Below are 18,266 nucleotides of genomic sequence, written 5' to 3' on the forward strand. Positions count from 1 at the left end.
CACACGTAATCTTTTAACTGTTTGCACACATATAACTAGATAATTATTTACAGAGCTCTAAATACACAATTATAAATTCACTCAGTCCTTTAGTCTTCTTGACTAAGAGCTGTACTTAACATCTCTGAGGTGTCTGCTTCAGACATTGGTGATCCCAGTAGGTCTCACCCACAGATGGTATAAAATTCTGTACTCTGACTGTTGCATCAACATCATTATCCCCAGAACTCTGGACACATTGTTTCACTTGCTGTGGCTCAGTTTTCTCGCTAGTACCTGCATCCAGTGCAGACTTTACATAAACTTTAACACAAGCATCTAATTAAAACCTACAACACACTCAGTTATACAGTGTATTGTGCTCACTACTAAATGGCATTAACTCAACAGTAACAATCTTCGCTTTAGCCGGCTTTTTTTTAAACCAAAGAAAGGGGCCTCTTTCTTCTTGTCTCGGTTCCTGCACTGTCGCTCATTCTGACTTCTCTTCCAATTCCTGCACCATGTTTCTTTCCTTTCCCCTTTGAACTTCTGCTGTGGACCCATTCCCTGTTTTTCCTCTTTGAGGCCTCCGCCACAACACTCCACCCACAGACCCAGTCTGCTGGAGCTGCAACACACTGAAGATCCTAGGTTGCCCCAGTCTTGATCTTCCATTGCCCAGGTTGTGAATGGAACTGTTTGGACCGAACTTGTTGCACCTCTTGGTGTTCTCAGTCTGAGATTCTTGAGCAACACTGATCATACGTGCATGATGGGAACTTGAATGAGGTGAGTCACAATTCAGTCCACAGGGGCACCCCTGAGCTTCTGTTACCTGCCACCTTACTTCCCCCTCCCACTCTGACCTATCGGTCTGTGGCCTCCTGTACTATTACAACTTAAGTTCGAGGAACAGCACCTCATCTTCTGACTGGGTACGTTGCAGCCTTCTGGACTCAATATTGAATTCTCTCTCCTTCCCCCTCCCATTGGCATCTGGTCAATCCTGTTTGCTGTAAGATGGATGACATTTGTCATCTTGTGCTAGCAAATATCAATAGTTGGTGCGCAGCTGGAGCAGAGCTTGTGGTTGGGTTTGGGGTCAGGATCGGGAATGCTGGGGGTCAGGAACATGTATAGGTTTGCAGCTGGAGCCAGGGACCGGAGTTCTGTATTTTTCAGTGTGTTTTGAAACTTGCAGAAGTTGTTATACTCATGGAGGAGTTTCATTGCTGCCTTGGTATCATTCCCAATGGCCTGAGATGTATCCGTGTTGTTTTTGTTATCTGCGGGAAGTCCATGCTTCTGCCCCTTGTGAATAACGAGATACTGGATACGTGCATTAGATACACAACATCCACAAGAAAAATATAAATTAAACATAAATTAGATAAGGAGGAACACAATTAGAACAAAAATAAGTCCACTGAAGTTCAAAGTGGTCAAAGTAGTCTTGTGTTGCTACTGCTCTCCTGCTCTTGTATTTTATGCTGTGGTCAACAAAGGAAAGCATCCCGTGTGTCTTTGTAACCTCTTTATTGACCTGTCCTCTGCTGGTTTGTGGACATGCATTCCAAGTTCCTCCGTTCTCCAATAACACTCAATATTCTCCATTTATTTTACATTCCCTTGCCTTGTTGCTCCTCCCCAGATTCATTACCTCACCCTTCTTGAGTTGAATTCCATTTGCCATTTCTCTGCGCATTGATATCTCCCTGCAGTCTACAGCTTTCCACCACTGTCAGACAGCTAGTCTTGGTTTCCTCTTTGAACCCTAATCACTACCTCCGTATAGCAACACAGTGACTACTTTGACCATTTTGCACTTCAATGGACTTTTTTTGGTTCTAATTGTGTTCTTTCTTGTACAATTTATGTTTAATTTATATTTTTCTTGTGAATGTTGTGTCTCTAATGCAATGTACCTGTGATGCTGCTGCAAGTAAGTTTTTCATTGCACCCATGCACAAGTGCATGTGACAATAAACTTGACTTTCATCTGCAAACTTCTTTATCATGCCCCCAACATTTAGATCTAAATCATTTGTCTATGTTACAGAAAGCAAAGGGTCAAGTTCTGAGCCCTTTGGAACCTCTTCTGTAAGATTCCATAAACCACAAACATGAAGTAACTGAAGGACTGATGAATGACATATTTTGTGGGAAGTTTATCGAGGGGCAATGAACCACTACCTGTGGAGAAATAATATCACACAGCTGCTAACAGGTGAAACGAATAAGAACTGAATGTTCAGTTGACATCAGGTGAAGCAATCTCAGGTTGTGATGATATTGAATGTACCCATTTGAGTCCTAAATACAAGTCAAGACCATGTTATAAATGTCCACTAGTACCTTCACTTTAGGGAGATTATCAACCCACGGTTCAAGGACTAATTTACTCAACTACTTTAGTCTCTTTTCTGAAGGGGTTCAGTTGTCAATAATCACTGCTTCAAATGGTGGACCCCCCTTCCCGACCAAGGAGGGGATAATTCCAGCTAACGAAGCAGATTAAACAGTTACATTATTTTAAGCACATTTTATTCTGAGGAGTAAATTCTAACAGAGATTATAATTTGGCAAGGGGTTTTCGAAACATAAGTACAATTCTTACAAACTAGAATAACATACCAACGAGTTGCAGGCAAACAAGTCGTCCGTCATAGAAAGACGGCTCTGGGAAGAGATTCTTCTTGTACTGAGGCTGAGGAGTGGATTCTATGTCTTCATCTCTGTAACTCCTAACAATCCTTACTGCCTTCCAATACTTATACTGTTTTTAAATATACTGTAGCTGATGACTGTAGTCATCTAGTAACTGCATTGATCGTGTCAAGTGGATGGTGCATGTTGGTCAGGTTAATGTGGACAATGTTGGTTCTCCTGATCAGATCACAATCCTAATCAGGCCTATGTGGACGGTATTGTTTCTGTTTATCAGATTAAGAGGATGCGCAAAGAATACTAGTTGGAAATTTAAACTATTTAATGATAAACATCTTGAACCTTGGACAGTTTCTTCTACTGTGCTAAAGAACTGAGGTTAGCTATAAGCATCTTCAGGCTGGACAATAAATATCCACAGGGTGAAGCTAAGTTAGGGTGCAGATGGGTTTAACTAAATCCAAGTGTAATGAGACTAATCTTGGGTGATACCACTCTTTTTTTTTGAAAGCACACCTAGTAACGGGATGTGACAACAAGTAACGTTTGCAATGGATGAAGCTATCACTAGCTGAGCAAAACCAGTTGATACAGCCAGTACAGCCGCTTCCTCACAGCTCCAGTGACCCTGGATCGATCCTGACCTTGGGTGCTGCCCCTGTGGAGTTTGCACATTCTCCCTGTGACTGTGTGGGTTCACAAGGTAGGTTAGTCGGTGAACTGCTAGCTGTTGGCTGCTGTAAATTGCCCCCAGTGTGTAGAATCTGGGGGAAGAAAAGACGACAGGGAAAACTGATAGAGGAAGAGGATTGCTCTGTGAGCCGGCATAGACACCAAGGAGTGAATGGCCTCATGTCATAGAACACAGAACAGCACAGCACAGGAACAGGCCCTTTGGCCCACCATGTCTGTGCCGAACATTGATGCCAATACAAACTAATCCCATCTGCCTGCACACAGTCCATATCCCTCCATCCCCTGCCTGGTCCTGTGTCTGTCTAAATGCCTCTTAAACATTGCTGTTGTATCTGCTTCCACCACCACCCCTGGCAGCCCGTTCCAGGCACCCACCACTCCCTGTGTGGGGGGTGGGGGAGAGAAAACTTGCCCCACACATCTCCTTTAAACTTTCCCCCTCTTGCCTTAAACTTATGTATTTGTCATTTCTCCCCTGGGAAGAACTCTGACTGTCTACCCTTTCTCTGCCTCTCATAATGTTATAAACTTCTATCAGGTTGCCCCTCTCCACAGAAAACAATCCAAGTTTTTCCAGCTTCTCCTTGCAGCTAATATATTCCAATCCAGGCAACGTCCTGGTGAACCTCTTCTGCACCCTCTCCAAAGCCTCCACATCTTTCCTGTAACAGGATGACCAGAACTGCACACAGTACTCCAAGTGTGGCCTCAGTTTTATACAGCTGTAACATGACTTCCCAACTTTTATACTCAATGCCCTGACCGATGAAGGGCACCTTCTTTACCACCCTATCTACTTGTGCTGCCACTTTCAGAGAGCTATGGACTTGCACCCCAAGACCCCTCTGTACATCAATGCTCCTTAGGGTTCTGCCATTTGCTGTACACTATTCTCTTGCATTTGACCTCTCAAAGTGTATCATCTCACACTTGTCTGGATTAAACTCCATCTGCAAGTTTACTAATCAGACCACCTATATTTTCATCCAAATCATTAATACATTTTACAAACAGCAGAGGTCCCAGCACTGATATTTGCAGAACACCACTGGTCATAGACCTCCAGTTGGAAAAACACCCCTCCACCACTACCCTGTCTTCTATGATCAAGCCAATTTTATATCCAATTTACCAACTCACCGCAGATCCCATGTGACTCAATCTTCTGGACCAACCTACCACGAGGGACCTTGTCAAATGCTTTACTGAAGTCCATGTAGACAACATCCACAGCTCTACCTTCATCAATCATCTTCGCCACCTCCTCAAAATTCAGATACTGTGTTCAGAAAGAAGATATTGTATGCAATTCTGGTCACCCCCATTACAGGAAGGACTTGGAAACTTTGGAGAGGTTCACCAGGATGCTGCCTGGATTAGAGCTATAAGGAGAGGTTAGACAAACTTGGGTTGTCTTCTCTGGAGCGTCAGAGGCTGAGGGGAGACCTCATTGAAGTTAATAAATTATGAGAGGTAGAGTCTTTTTCCCAGGGTAGGAATGTCAAGTACTAGAGGGCATACATTTAAGGTGAGAGGGGAAGGTTTAACGGAGATATGTGGGGCAAGTTTTTTTTAAAAAAATACACAGAGTGGTGGGTGCCTGGAACGGGCTGCCAGGGGGTGGTGGTGGAGGCAGATACGGCAGTGGTGTTTAAGAGGCTGTTGGACAAGCACATGAATATGCGGGCAGAAGAGATTTAGTTTAATTTGGCATCATGCTCAGCACAGACATGGTGGGCCAAAGGGCCTGTTCCTGTGCTGTACTGTTCTGTTCTATGTTCACTGAGCCCCTGATTACACTCAGTCAGCTGTGTAGGACAGACCACACTGTCTGCATGCCTGACCCCAGACTCCTGAAACAGACCCTCTATCCCGAGCTCTGTCACAAGATGAGATCACCAGGGAGACAGAGGAAAAGATTCAGGGATGAGCTCAAAGCCTCCTTGAAGAAATGCACTGTCCCCACTGACTCCTGGGAATCTCTGGCCCATGACCGCTCCACATGGAGAAGGTGTATTCGGGACAGGATTGGGAACCTTGAGTCCGTGCATCGGGAGCACACGGAGACCCTGTGTAAGTGGTGGAAGGAGTGCCCCACCTCACAAACTACCCACCCACCCCTGCCCCATCTGTGGGTCCCACATGGGTCTCACCAGTCACCTCAGGACCCACAGAACCTGAGGGGAAGCAAGTCATCCTCGACCCCGAGGGACTGCCTCAGAAGGAGGAAAAGATCTGATCATAATTCGAACTTTATCTTAAACCCTGTGCGTATTTTACCAAAACAATTTCTATTTATGAAACACCTTTAACACAGTCAAAACATCCCAAAGCAATTAAAGTGTTTATTTTATTGCGCAAGACTTGTCACACCTAAACCTGTCTGTTCACATGTGTTATTGTAAGCCTGATGTAAACTGAGTTGACCAACTTTATCCTGCTTCTTTTAGTTTTTAATTCAGGATGATCCTCATGAAACCTGTAATGACTCACAGTTAAATCTTCTTTTCTTTCCATGAGCTGAACCTATGATGTAGTTATGCAAGGGCGATTAACTTTGATTCTGACAGTTATTTCTGTTCAATAGCACCAAATTTCAGAAATGGGGTTCAATGCATCAGTGTATTCAACAGAGGATGGATATCTAGCCCCTGTACTCTTCGCTACACAGCACAAGCTCCCTCCAATTGGCACTTCTCACTCAACAACCTGGCATGCTCTGGAAATGAGGATCACCTCTATATATGATCAGTTCCATTACTACTTGGCATTATGGATCTCGCCCCACCAGAGAGGGTCATCAAAGATTTGACACCAGGTCTCATAAGGAGATGTTAGGTGCCCAAAATAATGAGGGGTGAGAGGTGACTCACCCAGTTGTGCTGCATTTCTTAGCATCTAAAGTATGCACAGTGCAGCAATCGAACTGTGGTCGGCTTGCTCTGGCTAGTTCAGTACACCAGGACCAGACATCTACCAGATGAGTCATGGATAGACTGTTTATCATTTTCCCTCAATCTACAGCACATGGAATTTAATTTACAGAATTTAATTAATGACGGTTGACATTGCTATGCAAGATTTAAATTCTTGGAGCGCCTGATTTAATAAGCCATTTCTTCAAAATGTCTTTAGAGAAGTATTACAAGAAATGACTCTCGTCTCTGCTTGCCTCCAGCATGCGTCCAGTCAAGAAGCCCCTTTGCTGCCTTTTACTGGTGACGTTGCCTCTAGGAATTTTTTTCCTTTGTCTCTGGCCGCTGAAACCGTACCACATTGTGGATGTGAAGTACCGAATTCCCAGTATTTCGGAGAACTTTCTGGAACACGGACTTTGGGAGCCCTCTGATAAATATGCCCACATTTCCTTCAAAGTGAAAGAGATGGTGGCTGGGTGAGTCTCTCTATTGATCCAGTGGCTGATGTGATGTACCTTTAAGGAGTCAAACTCTGGAGCACTTCAGTGTAAGCTTCATCGGGGATATTTAGAGGAAGTGGATACGTTTTTGAAAGAGGGTGATGGGCAGGTGGCAGAGAAGAGGTGAGGCCTGGGGCAGATCAGCCATGGTCATATAGAATGGTGGGGCAGGTCAAGTGGCCTGTTGTGGGAAAAGTTTCTGTCAGGTCTCAGAAGTAGAGGTATCTGGACACGGTCTTTGGATTTTAGAAAGAATTTACAGGAAGCCCCCGACTTACAAACACCCGTACTTACAGACTGACCTTCATTGTCAGTTTGTAAGCGGGCCCAGCCCCCGATCCTACCACAGCGGCAGTACACCTTCTTTGGCCCAACCCCGGGCCAAGTGCGCATGCGCAGCCAGGGAACCCCAGGCCAAGTGCATATGCACGGCCACTGTTCCAAGTTACTTACAAAATCGGGTTACAAACAGTCTCAAAAACAGAACTCATTCACAACCCAGGGACTTCCTGTATTTACAAAGACAAACACAGGAACGGAATACCAGGAATGGATGCACGCACACACACACTCAGGTAATCACAAAACATGAGGGGAGTCACAACAGGGGTAAAATGTACACACACATTGAGCTAGTTACAACTGGGCAGGGAAAAACACAATCCAGTGCCTGAACCCCTTCCTACCTCTGGGAGGAGCAACATCTCTACACTACTGGGAATCTACTGAAAAACAACCCTAAACCCCTGTGGGCACTCACCCTAGTTTCAACCCCAGCAGCAATCAAGAGCACAAGGGTCACACACATGTGGCATGCTTTATTGTGCTGGAGAGCTGGGTGGAGCTAGCTCAGGTAATTCAAGAAGTCCAATGGGTCGTGGCCAGGTATGAGAGGTGTGCACAGGGACCAATGGTCAGAGTGTGCTGCTAAATGGCTGGGTGGGGCTAGACCCTGATTGACAGTGGTGTCATTTTCGACCAGTGTTCAGTGGTGTCACATGACAGCCATGACCTTTCACATTACATGGCCTCCTCCTATTTTCTTGTGATCACCAGCTATTAAAGCTAAACTTGACAGAAATTGACAAGCAATGGATCTGACTGCAACCTGTCACTGCTCAGATTTGATTGGACTGGATTAGCCAGTCCAATGGATTAGCCACTAACCCATAGGTGGTGCAGTGGCGCAGCGGGTAGAGCCGCTGCCTCACAACTTCAGAGACCCAGGTTCAATCCTGACCCCCGGCGCTGTCTGTGTGGAGTTTGCACGTTCTCCCTGTGACCGTGTGGGTTTCCCCCCGGGCGCTCCGGTTTCCTCCCACATCCCAACGACGTGCGGGTCGGTGGGTTGATGGGCCGCTGTAAATTGTCCCCAGTGTGTGGGTGAGGGGTGGAATCCGGTGGATGCCAAATGTAGGTAGACGGGAATGTGGGGAGAACAGATTGGGATTAGTATAAATGGGTGGTCGATGGTCGGCACAGACTCAGTGGGCTGAAGGGCCTGTTTCCTTGCTATGACTCTCTGTCTCTATAATTCTGACCTGCCACTGCCCTTAGACAATGGTTTAATAAAAATCAACCTTGCCTTTTACAAATGAAATTGCTGCAAGAATTGCTTGTCCCTTTGAGCTTTGAAGGTTCAGAGAGTGGGCTAATCCAGTCCAATCAAGTCTGAGCAGTGACAGGTTGCAGTCAGATCCATTGTTTGTCAATTTCTGTCAAGTTTAGCTTCACTAGCTGGTGATCCCAGTGGGGTAACTGGTATTGGTGCAAAGATAAGCCAGAGGAAGTGGCACATAAACTCACAGATTTATAGCAACGTCAGTGAAGATAAAACTGGGGAGATGTGTGTAATGGACAGCTGTTCTACTAGGTCTCATTTTATATGGTTACTCAATGTTCAAATGATCCCTTTCTGCAACTCTAATTGTAGATCGGTGGGATTGAGCCACAAGTAAGGCAGTTAATTCTTTCAAAAAGGAGGTGGATAACTCTCTGGTTGGGAATGGGATCAGTGGTTTATAGGAATGGGTATAGACTGAGGTGATAAATATTCTTCAGGATCCATTGGCTGTTGCAGGAAAGAAATGTTGAGACGCACAAGAAATTGAAGGTGCTGGTATCTTGAGCAACAAACTGCTGGAGGAACTCAGCGGGTCGGGCAGCACCTGTGGAGGGAAATGGACAGTCGACGTTTCAGGTCGAGACCTTTCATCAGGACTGAAAGAGTGGAGGGGAGGTAGCCGGTATAAAGAGGTGGGGGGAGGGGTGGGGCATGAGCTGGGAGGTGATGGGTGGATCCAGGTGAGGAGGGGGGAGTGGAGACAGTGACAGAGGCTGGGAGGTGAGAGGTGGAGGTGACAGAGGGCTGCAGATGGTGGGATCTGACAGGAGAGGAAGGTGGGGCATGGAACCAAATAAGGGAGGTGGGGAGGGCAGGTGGGAACAGTGGGGGGACGGGACCCAGTGGGAGGGGTGTGTGGGTGATGGCGTGGATGCTGATTTTCTTAAAGTAACAAATACATCAGATTGGTTGTATTAATTGTAGAGATGATTTTAATTGTCTTCATAATCAAATTCATCACCAAAAACAAAGTTACTTAATCTCACTGCTGGCTCATTGGATTCTTACTTCGAGGAGTAAATTGATTTGAGAACAGGTGGATGCCTTGGGTTACTATCTGAAGGGAAGTAAGTGTCAAATTGATGGCCATTGAAGATTTTACCTCGGGGATCATTTTATGGCCATTATAGCTGCATGAAATTTGGATCCTGTATGTCCCAAAGCGCAAAGATCCCCCGTGGCATTTTGAGAGAGGAAATATTCATCTCATTGACAAACAATCCAGTGCCTTTCATTGAATCACCAGGAATCATTAGAATGAACATAACCTTCTTACAACAAGTTGTAAGGAGAGGTATATACCTAAATTGATGGAAGATGCAGAGTCAACATGTTCAGATGTTTTGTACCTTTAGTTATGCAAGGCAAATGAGGTCGCTCAGAGTGTTGAGTTATTGCACATTGGTTAGACCACACTTGGAGTACTGTGTCCAGTTCTGGTCGCCTCATTATAGGAAGGATGTGGAAGCGTTGGAAAGGGTGCAGAGGAGATTTACCAGGATGCTGCCTGGTTTGGAGAGTATGCATTATGAGGAGAGACTAAGGCAGCTAGGGCTTTACTCTTTGGAGAGAGGGACGATGAGAGGACACATGATAAAGGTGTACAAAATATTGAGAGGAATAGATAGAGTGGACAGCCAGCGCTTCTTCCCCAGGGCACCAATACTCAATACAAGAGGGCATGGCTTTAAAGTAATGGGTGGGAAGTTCAAGGGAGATATCAGAGGAAGGTTTTTCACCCAGAGAGTGGTTGGGGCATGGAATGTGCTGCCTGGGGTGGTGGTGGAGGCAGGTACATTGGTCAAATTCAAGAGATTGTTAGATAAGCATATGGAGGAATTTAAAATAGGGGGATATGTGGGAGGAAGGGGTTAGATAGTCTTAGGCGAGGTTTAAAGGTCGGCACAACCTGGTGGGCCGAAGGGCCTGTATTATGCTGTACTGTTCTAGGTACTGCACATTCAAATAGTGGGGTATCCCACTTTGGAAGGTTGGGGTATCACATCCTGTCGCATTTTGGACTGATGGGTTATCCCATTTGTCAGTCGCTGGTGAGTTCTGACGACACAACTTTCTTTTTCCCTGTAGGCTACTTCCAAAGAATGACTGCAGTTGTGATAAAGGGGAGCCCGTGCTGAAGCTGCCGTTCACCAGGCACCTTTTCCATCAGGTTTCTGTCCACCAGTTTCAGCAGGTCTTCAAAGAGGCAGAGCGAGAGGAACTGAAGAAAAGGAGGCAGCAGGAATATCAGCGTTTTCTAGAGAGGTACGGGCAGCTGGAAACTTATTGATGCAGTGCCCAGGTGTTTGAAGTGGCCAACAGCTGTGGGCAGCAGAGTGGTGCAGCGGGTAGAGCCGCTGCCTCACAGTTCCAGAGACTTGGGTTCAATCCTGACCTCCGGCGCTGTCTGTGTGGAGCTTGCACGTTCTCCCCGTGACCGTGTGGGTTTGCCCTGGGTGCTCCGGTTTCCTCCCACATCCCAAAGACGTGCGGGTTGGTGGGTTAATTGGTCGCTGTAAATTGTCCCCAGTGTGTGGGTGAGGGGTAGAGTGTGGGGGGAGTTGATGGGGATGTGGGGAGAATAAAATGGGATCGGTGTAAGTGGGTGGTTTATGGTTGGCATGAACTCAGTGGGCCGAAGGGCCTGTTTCCATGCTGTATCTCTCTCTGATGCTACGAGCATGCGTCCATACATTCTGCACTGGCAAGTGCACACTCTGAACCACCATGTTTGTTTAGGCTCCAGTATAATCTTCCAGAACCCATGCTTAATGCAGCCCTTGGTCCCTTTACCGATGTAAACAGGGAAGCAAAAGTTTTTCAGGACCTGCTGGGAACCAGGTCTGCACTGCCCAAGGTAACCAGATCCACGTGCAGTTTGAAAGGGAGTCTTTAAATGGATGGTTGGGAAGCTCACTATCAAAATAAGAGGTGTTCAAAAAATATACTGAGCTGATTGTGGAGGTGGGAGAAAGACCTGACACCATAGCAGTCCTGAATACTTTTGCTGGCCGCCCTTTGTCACGTGCCCTCCCTCCTCACTACCGATCGTGTCATTAGTCAGTCGCTGCGGTGACAACAGACTCAAGTCCACCCTTGTGAAACTAGCCAGACACTTACGGACTCTGGTTCAACACCCTCAGCCCTTCCAACAATATACTGAGAGACCCAAAGCCCAATTTTGCTTGTGTCTTGGGGTTGTGCTCCCAGCGAACCCACTGTTTCAGTCTTGGAGTTCTCTGCAGAGACTGGGCACTGTTGCCCTGATTACCTTCGTAACTGTCTTTAATGTTACGCATTGCACAAGATCAGTTGGACTAATCCAGCGGCAAGTATCCTTGAGCACGGTCTTCAGCTGCTGCCAAGCTATTTGGCTTTGAAAGCAGCTCCCTTAATGGCTCGATTAAATGCACCCTTCAGTAAACCACACACAGCAGGAAGACTCCAGGATTAGTAAATCAGGACTGTCATTTTCCAGACTAATCCGGTTATGTCGTTGTCATCTTAATCAGAGGGCTGGGATACAGGTTCAGAGGTTGATTTTAAAAAAACCTGGGCTGTTTAAAGTCAGTTAATGAAATAAGTTTGGAATAAAAAGCTGGATTTGGTAATAGTGACAATGGAACTTGTGGACTGTTGTAAAAATTCATCTGGTTCAGAAATATCCTCAATCTGTTGCCTTTACCTGGTGTGGCCAACACAGGTCATCTCTGGGTAATGAACGGGTTCCGTTTTTACAGTTGTCCATAAGTCGATTTTGTCTATAAGTCGGAAAATACTCAAAAATCATTTGATGGTCACCACACCTCCACAGTGTTGTGATGAATGGCTTCAAAAGCACATCAGACTGATAAAAAAGAACAATTACTAAAAGTAGAGAGAGAGGAAACTAGTTCTGCCATTTTTGTTTCTTTTTCCAAAGGTAGTTTATTCAGTGATTACAGAATCACATTAATACAATATTACAGTATTCCACGATTCACACTATATACAGTTTCAAATTAAAACACAGACGTCTCTATCCAGGACGCACTCGAGCCCCTGTGGCGCCCACTGGTCCCGGAAAGCCCCTATTGTACCCGTGGATACTGGGTGCACCTTCTCCAGGGACACACGGGTGCGGACGTAACCCTGGAAGAGGGGCAGGGAATCGGCTCGGGCAGAACCCTCAACTGCCCGCCACCTGGACCCATGAATGGTCACCTTGGCCAGGCCCAGGAGCAAACCGACCAGGAGAACCCCGAGTGAACCAAACCCCCCACCCCGCCGCACCGGGTGACTGAAGATCAGGAGCGTGGGGCTGAGGTGCAGCCAGAACTTGAGGAGCAGCCCCTTCTGATACTCAAATAGAGGATGCAACCTCTCACACTCCGTATCTACATGATGCAGCAGGTACAGTAGTGTAGCGGTTAGCGTAACGCTTTACAGCGCCAGCGACCCAGGTTCAATTCCGGCTGCTGTCTGTAAGGAGTTTGTACGTTCTCCCCATGTCTGCGTGGGTTTCCTCCGGAAGCATGGTGACACTTGCGGGCTGCCCCCAGAACACTGCGCAAAAGATGCATTTCACTGTGTGTTTCTCTTTCCACGGAGAAAGATCTTTGACCTGAAAGGTTGACTGTGTTCCTCTCCCCACAGATGCTGACTGACCTGCTGAGTGCTTCCAGCATCTTTTGTTTTTACTTCAGATTTCCCAGCATCTGCAGTTTTAGATTTTTCCTGTGGTCTCCGTAGATAAGATACCTTTATCAGGCACATGTACATCGAAACACACAGTGAAATGCATCTTTTGCATAGAGTGTTCTGGGTGCAGCCCGCAAGTGTTGCCACGCTTCCGGCGCCAACATAGCACGCCCACAGCTTCCTAACCCGTACGTCTTTGGAATGTGGGAGGAAACCGGAGCACCCGGAGAAAACCCACGCAGACACGGGGAGAACGTACAAACTCCTTACAGACAGCGGCAGGAATTGAACCTGGGTCACTGGCGCTGTAATAGTGTTATGCTAACCCAGCTGCACAATATGTGGTGTGGGTACAGACCTACTGGGAAGTGGGGTCTTAAAGTGGGAAGGAGGGGTGTGGAGAGGTATAGGGAGAAAGTTCTAGAAATGGGGCCTTGGCAGCCGAAGGCTTGGCCACGAGTGGTGGGGGCAATCCATATCACTGCAGGGGTCCAGTGACCAGCGCAAGAGTCGAGGTTAATTCACACCACGCTTGAATGTTGGCGTACCACTTACTACAGGGTCAGCTTAACCTGGGTGAGAGCAATTCTGCAACTTTCCAAGTGTCTGAGCCCCTGTTGGGAAATTCATCTCCTCACTATTGGTCTGATTTTTTTTTTGTTCTCCCTAGCACAACTTTTCCAGGGTAAAACTCTGCAACAGTAGTGCAACATGCAAGATCTGCCCGTCGTGACACCTTTTCCTCACTGGTCTGGAAAATGACAGTCCTTATTTACCAACCCTGTTTCTCCTGACACAGTGCTATATTAAGGGCCAACATTCGGACTGCATTCTTTGCTCTCGCTGAGACCTGTGTCATCCCTGGCCTCACTCGTGCTGGGGCTACTTCGAGGGTCAGGGTCATGCCCAGCTTCTTGACCTCAGGACCATTCCAGGCTGCTGCTGATCTCTTGCCACATCTCACAGTTTGCTGCATTAGAGAGGTCCCCAAACTCCTCCCTCGAGGAGAGGAGACTTCATCTCTTCTCCTTCAGTCCCTGGGGGCAGGCAGAGTGACCATGGACATCTGTCTGCACTGCAGGTTTACCCAGAGTACAGGTGTTCATCTCTATGGCAGGAGTACCTGGCTGCTGTCCAGGTCTGTGGCCCTTTTACCCATGGAATATACCCCCTATGGGCATTGTTCTTCACCAGCCAGTTCAGGTTCCTCTGATTCCACCTCCCCTCCCCCACCATCCTCTCCCCGGAAGCATGGAGTCTCCCACCACCCAACAACTATTCATTCTGTAGCAACACTCCCCTGTGGCCGCAAGAGTGCTGCATGTATCATGGTGTGCCCCTTTAAGGGCTTGCTACAAAGATCGCACCTCCAGGGAAACCTGATCACACGGTTCCGCAAAGCCCGCAATTGTAGATCTTGTTCTTGTTGCTATTTTTCCCAAACAGTATTCGGGCGACTGTTTTAAGGCCACAAAAAAGTATAGAGTAATTTCAAGGCCACTGGTAAGCTTTAACATTCAAATAGCTGCGTGCATGTGCCTCCAGGGATTCTGGGTTGCTTGGCTGTTATTCCTAACATTTCCTCATTGACCTTGCACTCAATCACTTGAATGCCAGTTGGGTTTAACTTTGCAGCAATTACATCCAGGCTCTGGATTCTCGTCGAGAAAATGTTGCCTTTCTTTTCATGAGCTTCTCCTGTTCTCTCTTTCTTCTCTCTGATCTTTGCACAGGTCCCATTCCCCCGCTGACGTGATGATCATTGCGAAAGCCAACACCCCTTTGGAGTACCCCACGCAAGGGCTGCAAGTGCGGCCCCTGAAAACCATTGTGATACCAGGTCAGAAGGTGCATGATGCTAGCTTATACAAACAATCCAGCACCACGTTATAATAGAATCACCTTACTGGGAAAGAGAATTGTGGGGTGTGGTGCTGAGGTGGGTAAACAGGGCCATGGTGCAGATCAGCCACAATCATACTGAGTGCCAGTACAAGCCGGAAGGGGTGAATGGCCTCCTCCTGGTCCTGTTTACCAGGGTAAGGCTGAATAACTTCCTATGGGTGCCATTCGATGTGGGTTGCAAATATTTACTAGAGACTTGATTGGTGTTATTCCAAAATGTGCTCCATGTAGCCGACTTTCCTTCAATTCCTTTGAATTACACCTGGAGTGGAACCAGAATAACAGTGCTAGGCAATGCAACTAATGAAAGAACTTGTGGGGACCTAAGAACTATGCTAAGTGCTGTACAAGCAACAACGTGCTGTAGAAGTGCAGTCAATGTAGGAAAAGTTTACATGTGACAAGATCCTGCAAACGGCGATGTGATAATGAGCAGATCGTCTGTGTTGGGGGGTGAATATTGGTCAGGCCACTGTGGGGGGGAATGCACCTTCAGATAATGCCACGTAATGATGAAAAGAGAGATGAATTTGAAAAGAGAGATGGGGCCTCGTTTTCACATATCTAAAAGCTACCTCTGCCTGAGCAGCAGGTCCTCAGCACTACGCTGGTGAACCATCTCTGATTACGTGCTCAAGTCTCCAGAGTGGGACTTGAACCGACAACCAACAGCCTTCCAACTCTGAGCCAAGAGTTCTACCACAGGAGGCGCTGCTGAAGAACCTATGGCCTATATCTTGGTGTAAGATTTGGAATCCGCTATAGTACACGATTTGGCCCAAATCATCAGTGTTAAGTGTAAAGTGAAAACTGACCAACAAACATTGAACGCATTGTAACTACTTGACCATGGCCTGGGAGCTGATGACCCTTTTGCAATAGATAGTTTCCAATTTGGCGCTGAATTGGAAGATTTGTAACATGGTGCCCCATGAAGACATTGTGCTGATGGTGGGTCGGTTACTTGGTTATGAGACGGAGTGAGTGACCTTTGCCAGCTGTACTTTTCTTGCAATGTGTGATAAGTGCAAATGCCACGGAAGCAAGGTGTAGATTAGAACTGGGTCAATATGGCCATTTCTGGGCTGGGTCCAGAGACCACCGAGTTGTCAGATTGAACTGCTTCGCCAAAGTCCCATTCAAGCAAGTCTTTACCAAGTCCGGCCTACATCTGGTTGGCTCCCAATGGCCTTAAAAATCACCAGTGAAAGGTGCAAATGTGGCCTTACCAGAGTTCCTTACATCCTGAGGGCAGAATTTTAAAATGAATCCAAAGGATTATGTGACCCAAACCTTAATACTTTTCTACTTCCTTTATGCAGGTTTAAGTTTACAAGCTCCATCTAGGAAACTGTATCGGGTAAGATATTTACAACCAATCAGATCTTGTAATTTTATAACGTGTTCTCATTTGCTTCTGTTTGCATGAAGGTTGTTGATTATTGAAAGAGGTTCCAACATTTCAATACATCCCTTGCAATGAGAAGAAAGCATGGTTGTTTTACAATTTGCGTGACCCAGGTTACTTAAGGAGTAGAGTGTTGCCTCTGGCATTAATCCATTGTTAACCTAGGCTGTTTAAACAATCTGATAACATGCCCTGGTATCGAGGTGACGGATGTTTCGTCTGTAGGGAAGTTGATGGGGATTGGGCAGGAAAGTGAATCTGAGGCCAACGCTCAGGTCAGCTGTGGTCATAATCTTGGTGGTGCAGGTTTGAGGGGTTGAACGTCCTACTCCTGCTCTTAGGTATCTTGGTTCAATCTCCTCCACAGCTCTATTGAACAGTAGCTTCTTCCTACACTTTCTCAACTGATGCTTATATTATTTATTTAAGTAAAGATCTCTGTTGCTGTAAGGTCTAGGTGGAAGGAACTCAATTCCCATCCTAAAGGATTTGGTCTAAATGTGCCTCTGGATTGAAAGAGGGCCACCAGAAAAAACTGGAAACCACTGTATAGGCTGAGGGACATTTTGGGACCAAGTAGAGGAGATTCTTACCAATAAACGTGATTGTGTGGTGCTATTTTCTAGTGAAACGTGATTATGGCCATTTCCGGTCAAATTGCTTCAGTCTAGAACTTTGACCAACCCCTTCCCGGCCAGGAACTGTGCGGGCGCCATTGAAGCATCTTTCCCCTGTCGGACGAGCATCTATTGACGGCAATATTCATGCAAGGTAGTTCTGGCAGGTGAAGTCACTTTGGTACACGGTTCTCCTGTTACTGAGCAGTCACAGCCTAACCAGGTCTCCACAGAATTCTTTCCTCTTTTGCAGACCCTTTTGAAGTTAACTGAACCTAACTGAATGCTGTAACTTAGTCATAGTCATAGAGTCATACAACGCGGAAACAGGCCTTCGGCCCAACTGGTCCATGCCGACCAAGATGCCCATCTAAGCAAGTCCCACTTGCCCGCGTTTGACCCATATCCCTCTAAACCTTTCCTATCCACAAACCTGTCCAAGTACCTTTTAAATGTTGTTAATGTACCTGCCTCAACCACTTCCTCTGGCGGCTCATTCCATATACAGACCACCCTCTGGGTGAAAAAGTTGCCCCTTGGGGTCCGATCAAATCTCTCCCCACTCACCTTAAACCTGTGCCCTCTAGTTCTTGATTCCCCAATCCTGGGAAGAAGACAGTGTGCATTCACCCTATCGATGCCCCTCATGGTTTTACACACCTCTATAAGGTAACCCCTCATTCTCCTATTCTCCAATGAGTAAGGGCCAAACCTGCTCAACCTCTCTCCATAACTCAGTCCCTCAAGTCCCAGCAACATCCTCGTAAATCTCCTCGGCGCTCTTTCCAGCTTAATGGTAACTTTCCTATAGCAGGGTGACCAAAACTGTACACAGTACTCCAAGTGCGGCCTCACCAACATCTTGTACAACTATAACATGACGTTCCAACTCCTGTACTCAGTTTTCTGACTGACAAAGGCCAGTGTGCCAAACGCCTTCTAGAGTTCAAGGTCACTGTCTCTCTGGACCTCCCAGCCTCCGTATCGTTCCAGCCGGCTGTGACTGACCCCTGCCACATCTCTCTGCTTGCTGCTCGCCGTAGCATGAGGGAGGTTACGATGCTGCCTACTTGGGGGGAGGGGACCCTGCGGCACTGAATACAAGAGTGAGCGGGGGGTAGGTAGGTGGCATTTATGTCATTGCCAGCTTCCCCAGGCTTTCGGTGGGTTTTGGCTTCTGTATACTCCCAGTGTCGAGACTTGAAGGGCTTGGGGTTGCTTTCCAGCTGCTTCTTCATTGTTATAGTCGCAACATTAGGGAGCCTTAGA

The 18,266-nt window shown here is 46.8% G+C and overlaps 1 protein-coding gene across 2 annotated transcripts in view; it reads left to right on the plus strand.

Moving 5' to 3' along the window:
- b4galnt1b (beta-1,4-N-acetyl-galactosaminyl transferase 1b) overlaps positions 1-18,266 on the plus strand; it is an 86,060-nt gene that overhangs the window by 21,108 nt on the left and 46,686 nt on the right. For both annotated transcript variants that reach the window (XM_052009544.1, XM_052009545.1), the window contains exons 2-5: positions 6,524-6,739; positions 10,476-10,652; positions 14,801-14,907; positions 16,295-16,332. In XM_052009544.1, coding sequence (XP_051865504.1) covers positions 6,524-6,739; positions 10,476-10,652; positions 14,801-14,907; positions 16,295-16,332 — 538 coding nt within the window. The remainder of the gene's footprint in view (positions 1-6,523; positions 6,740-10,475; positions 10,653-14,800; positions 14,908-16,294; positions 16,333-18,266) is intronic.

Source organism: Pristis pectinata, chromosome X (assembly GCF_009764475.1).
Source record: "Pristis pectinata isolate sPriPec2 chromosome X, sPriPec2.1.pri, whole genome shotgun sequence".
NCBI classification, from domain to species: Eukaryota; Metazoa; Chordata; class Chondrichthyes; order Rhinopristiformes; family Pristidae; genus Pristis; species Pristis pectinata.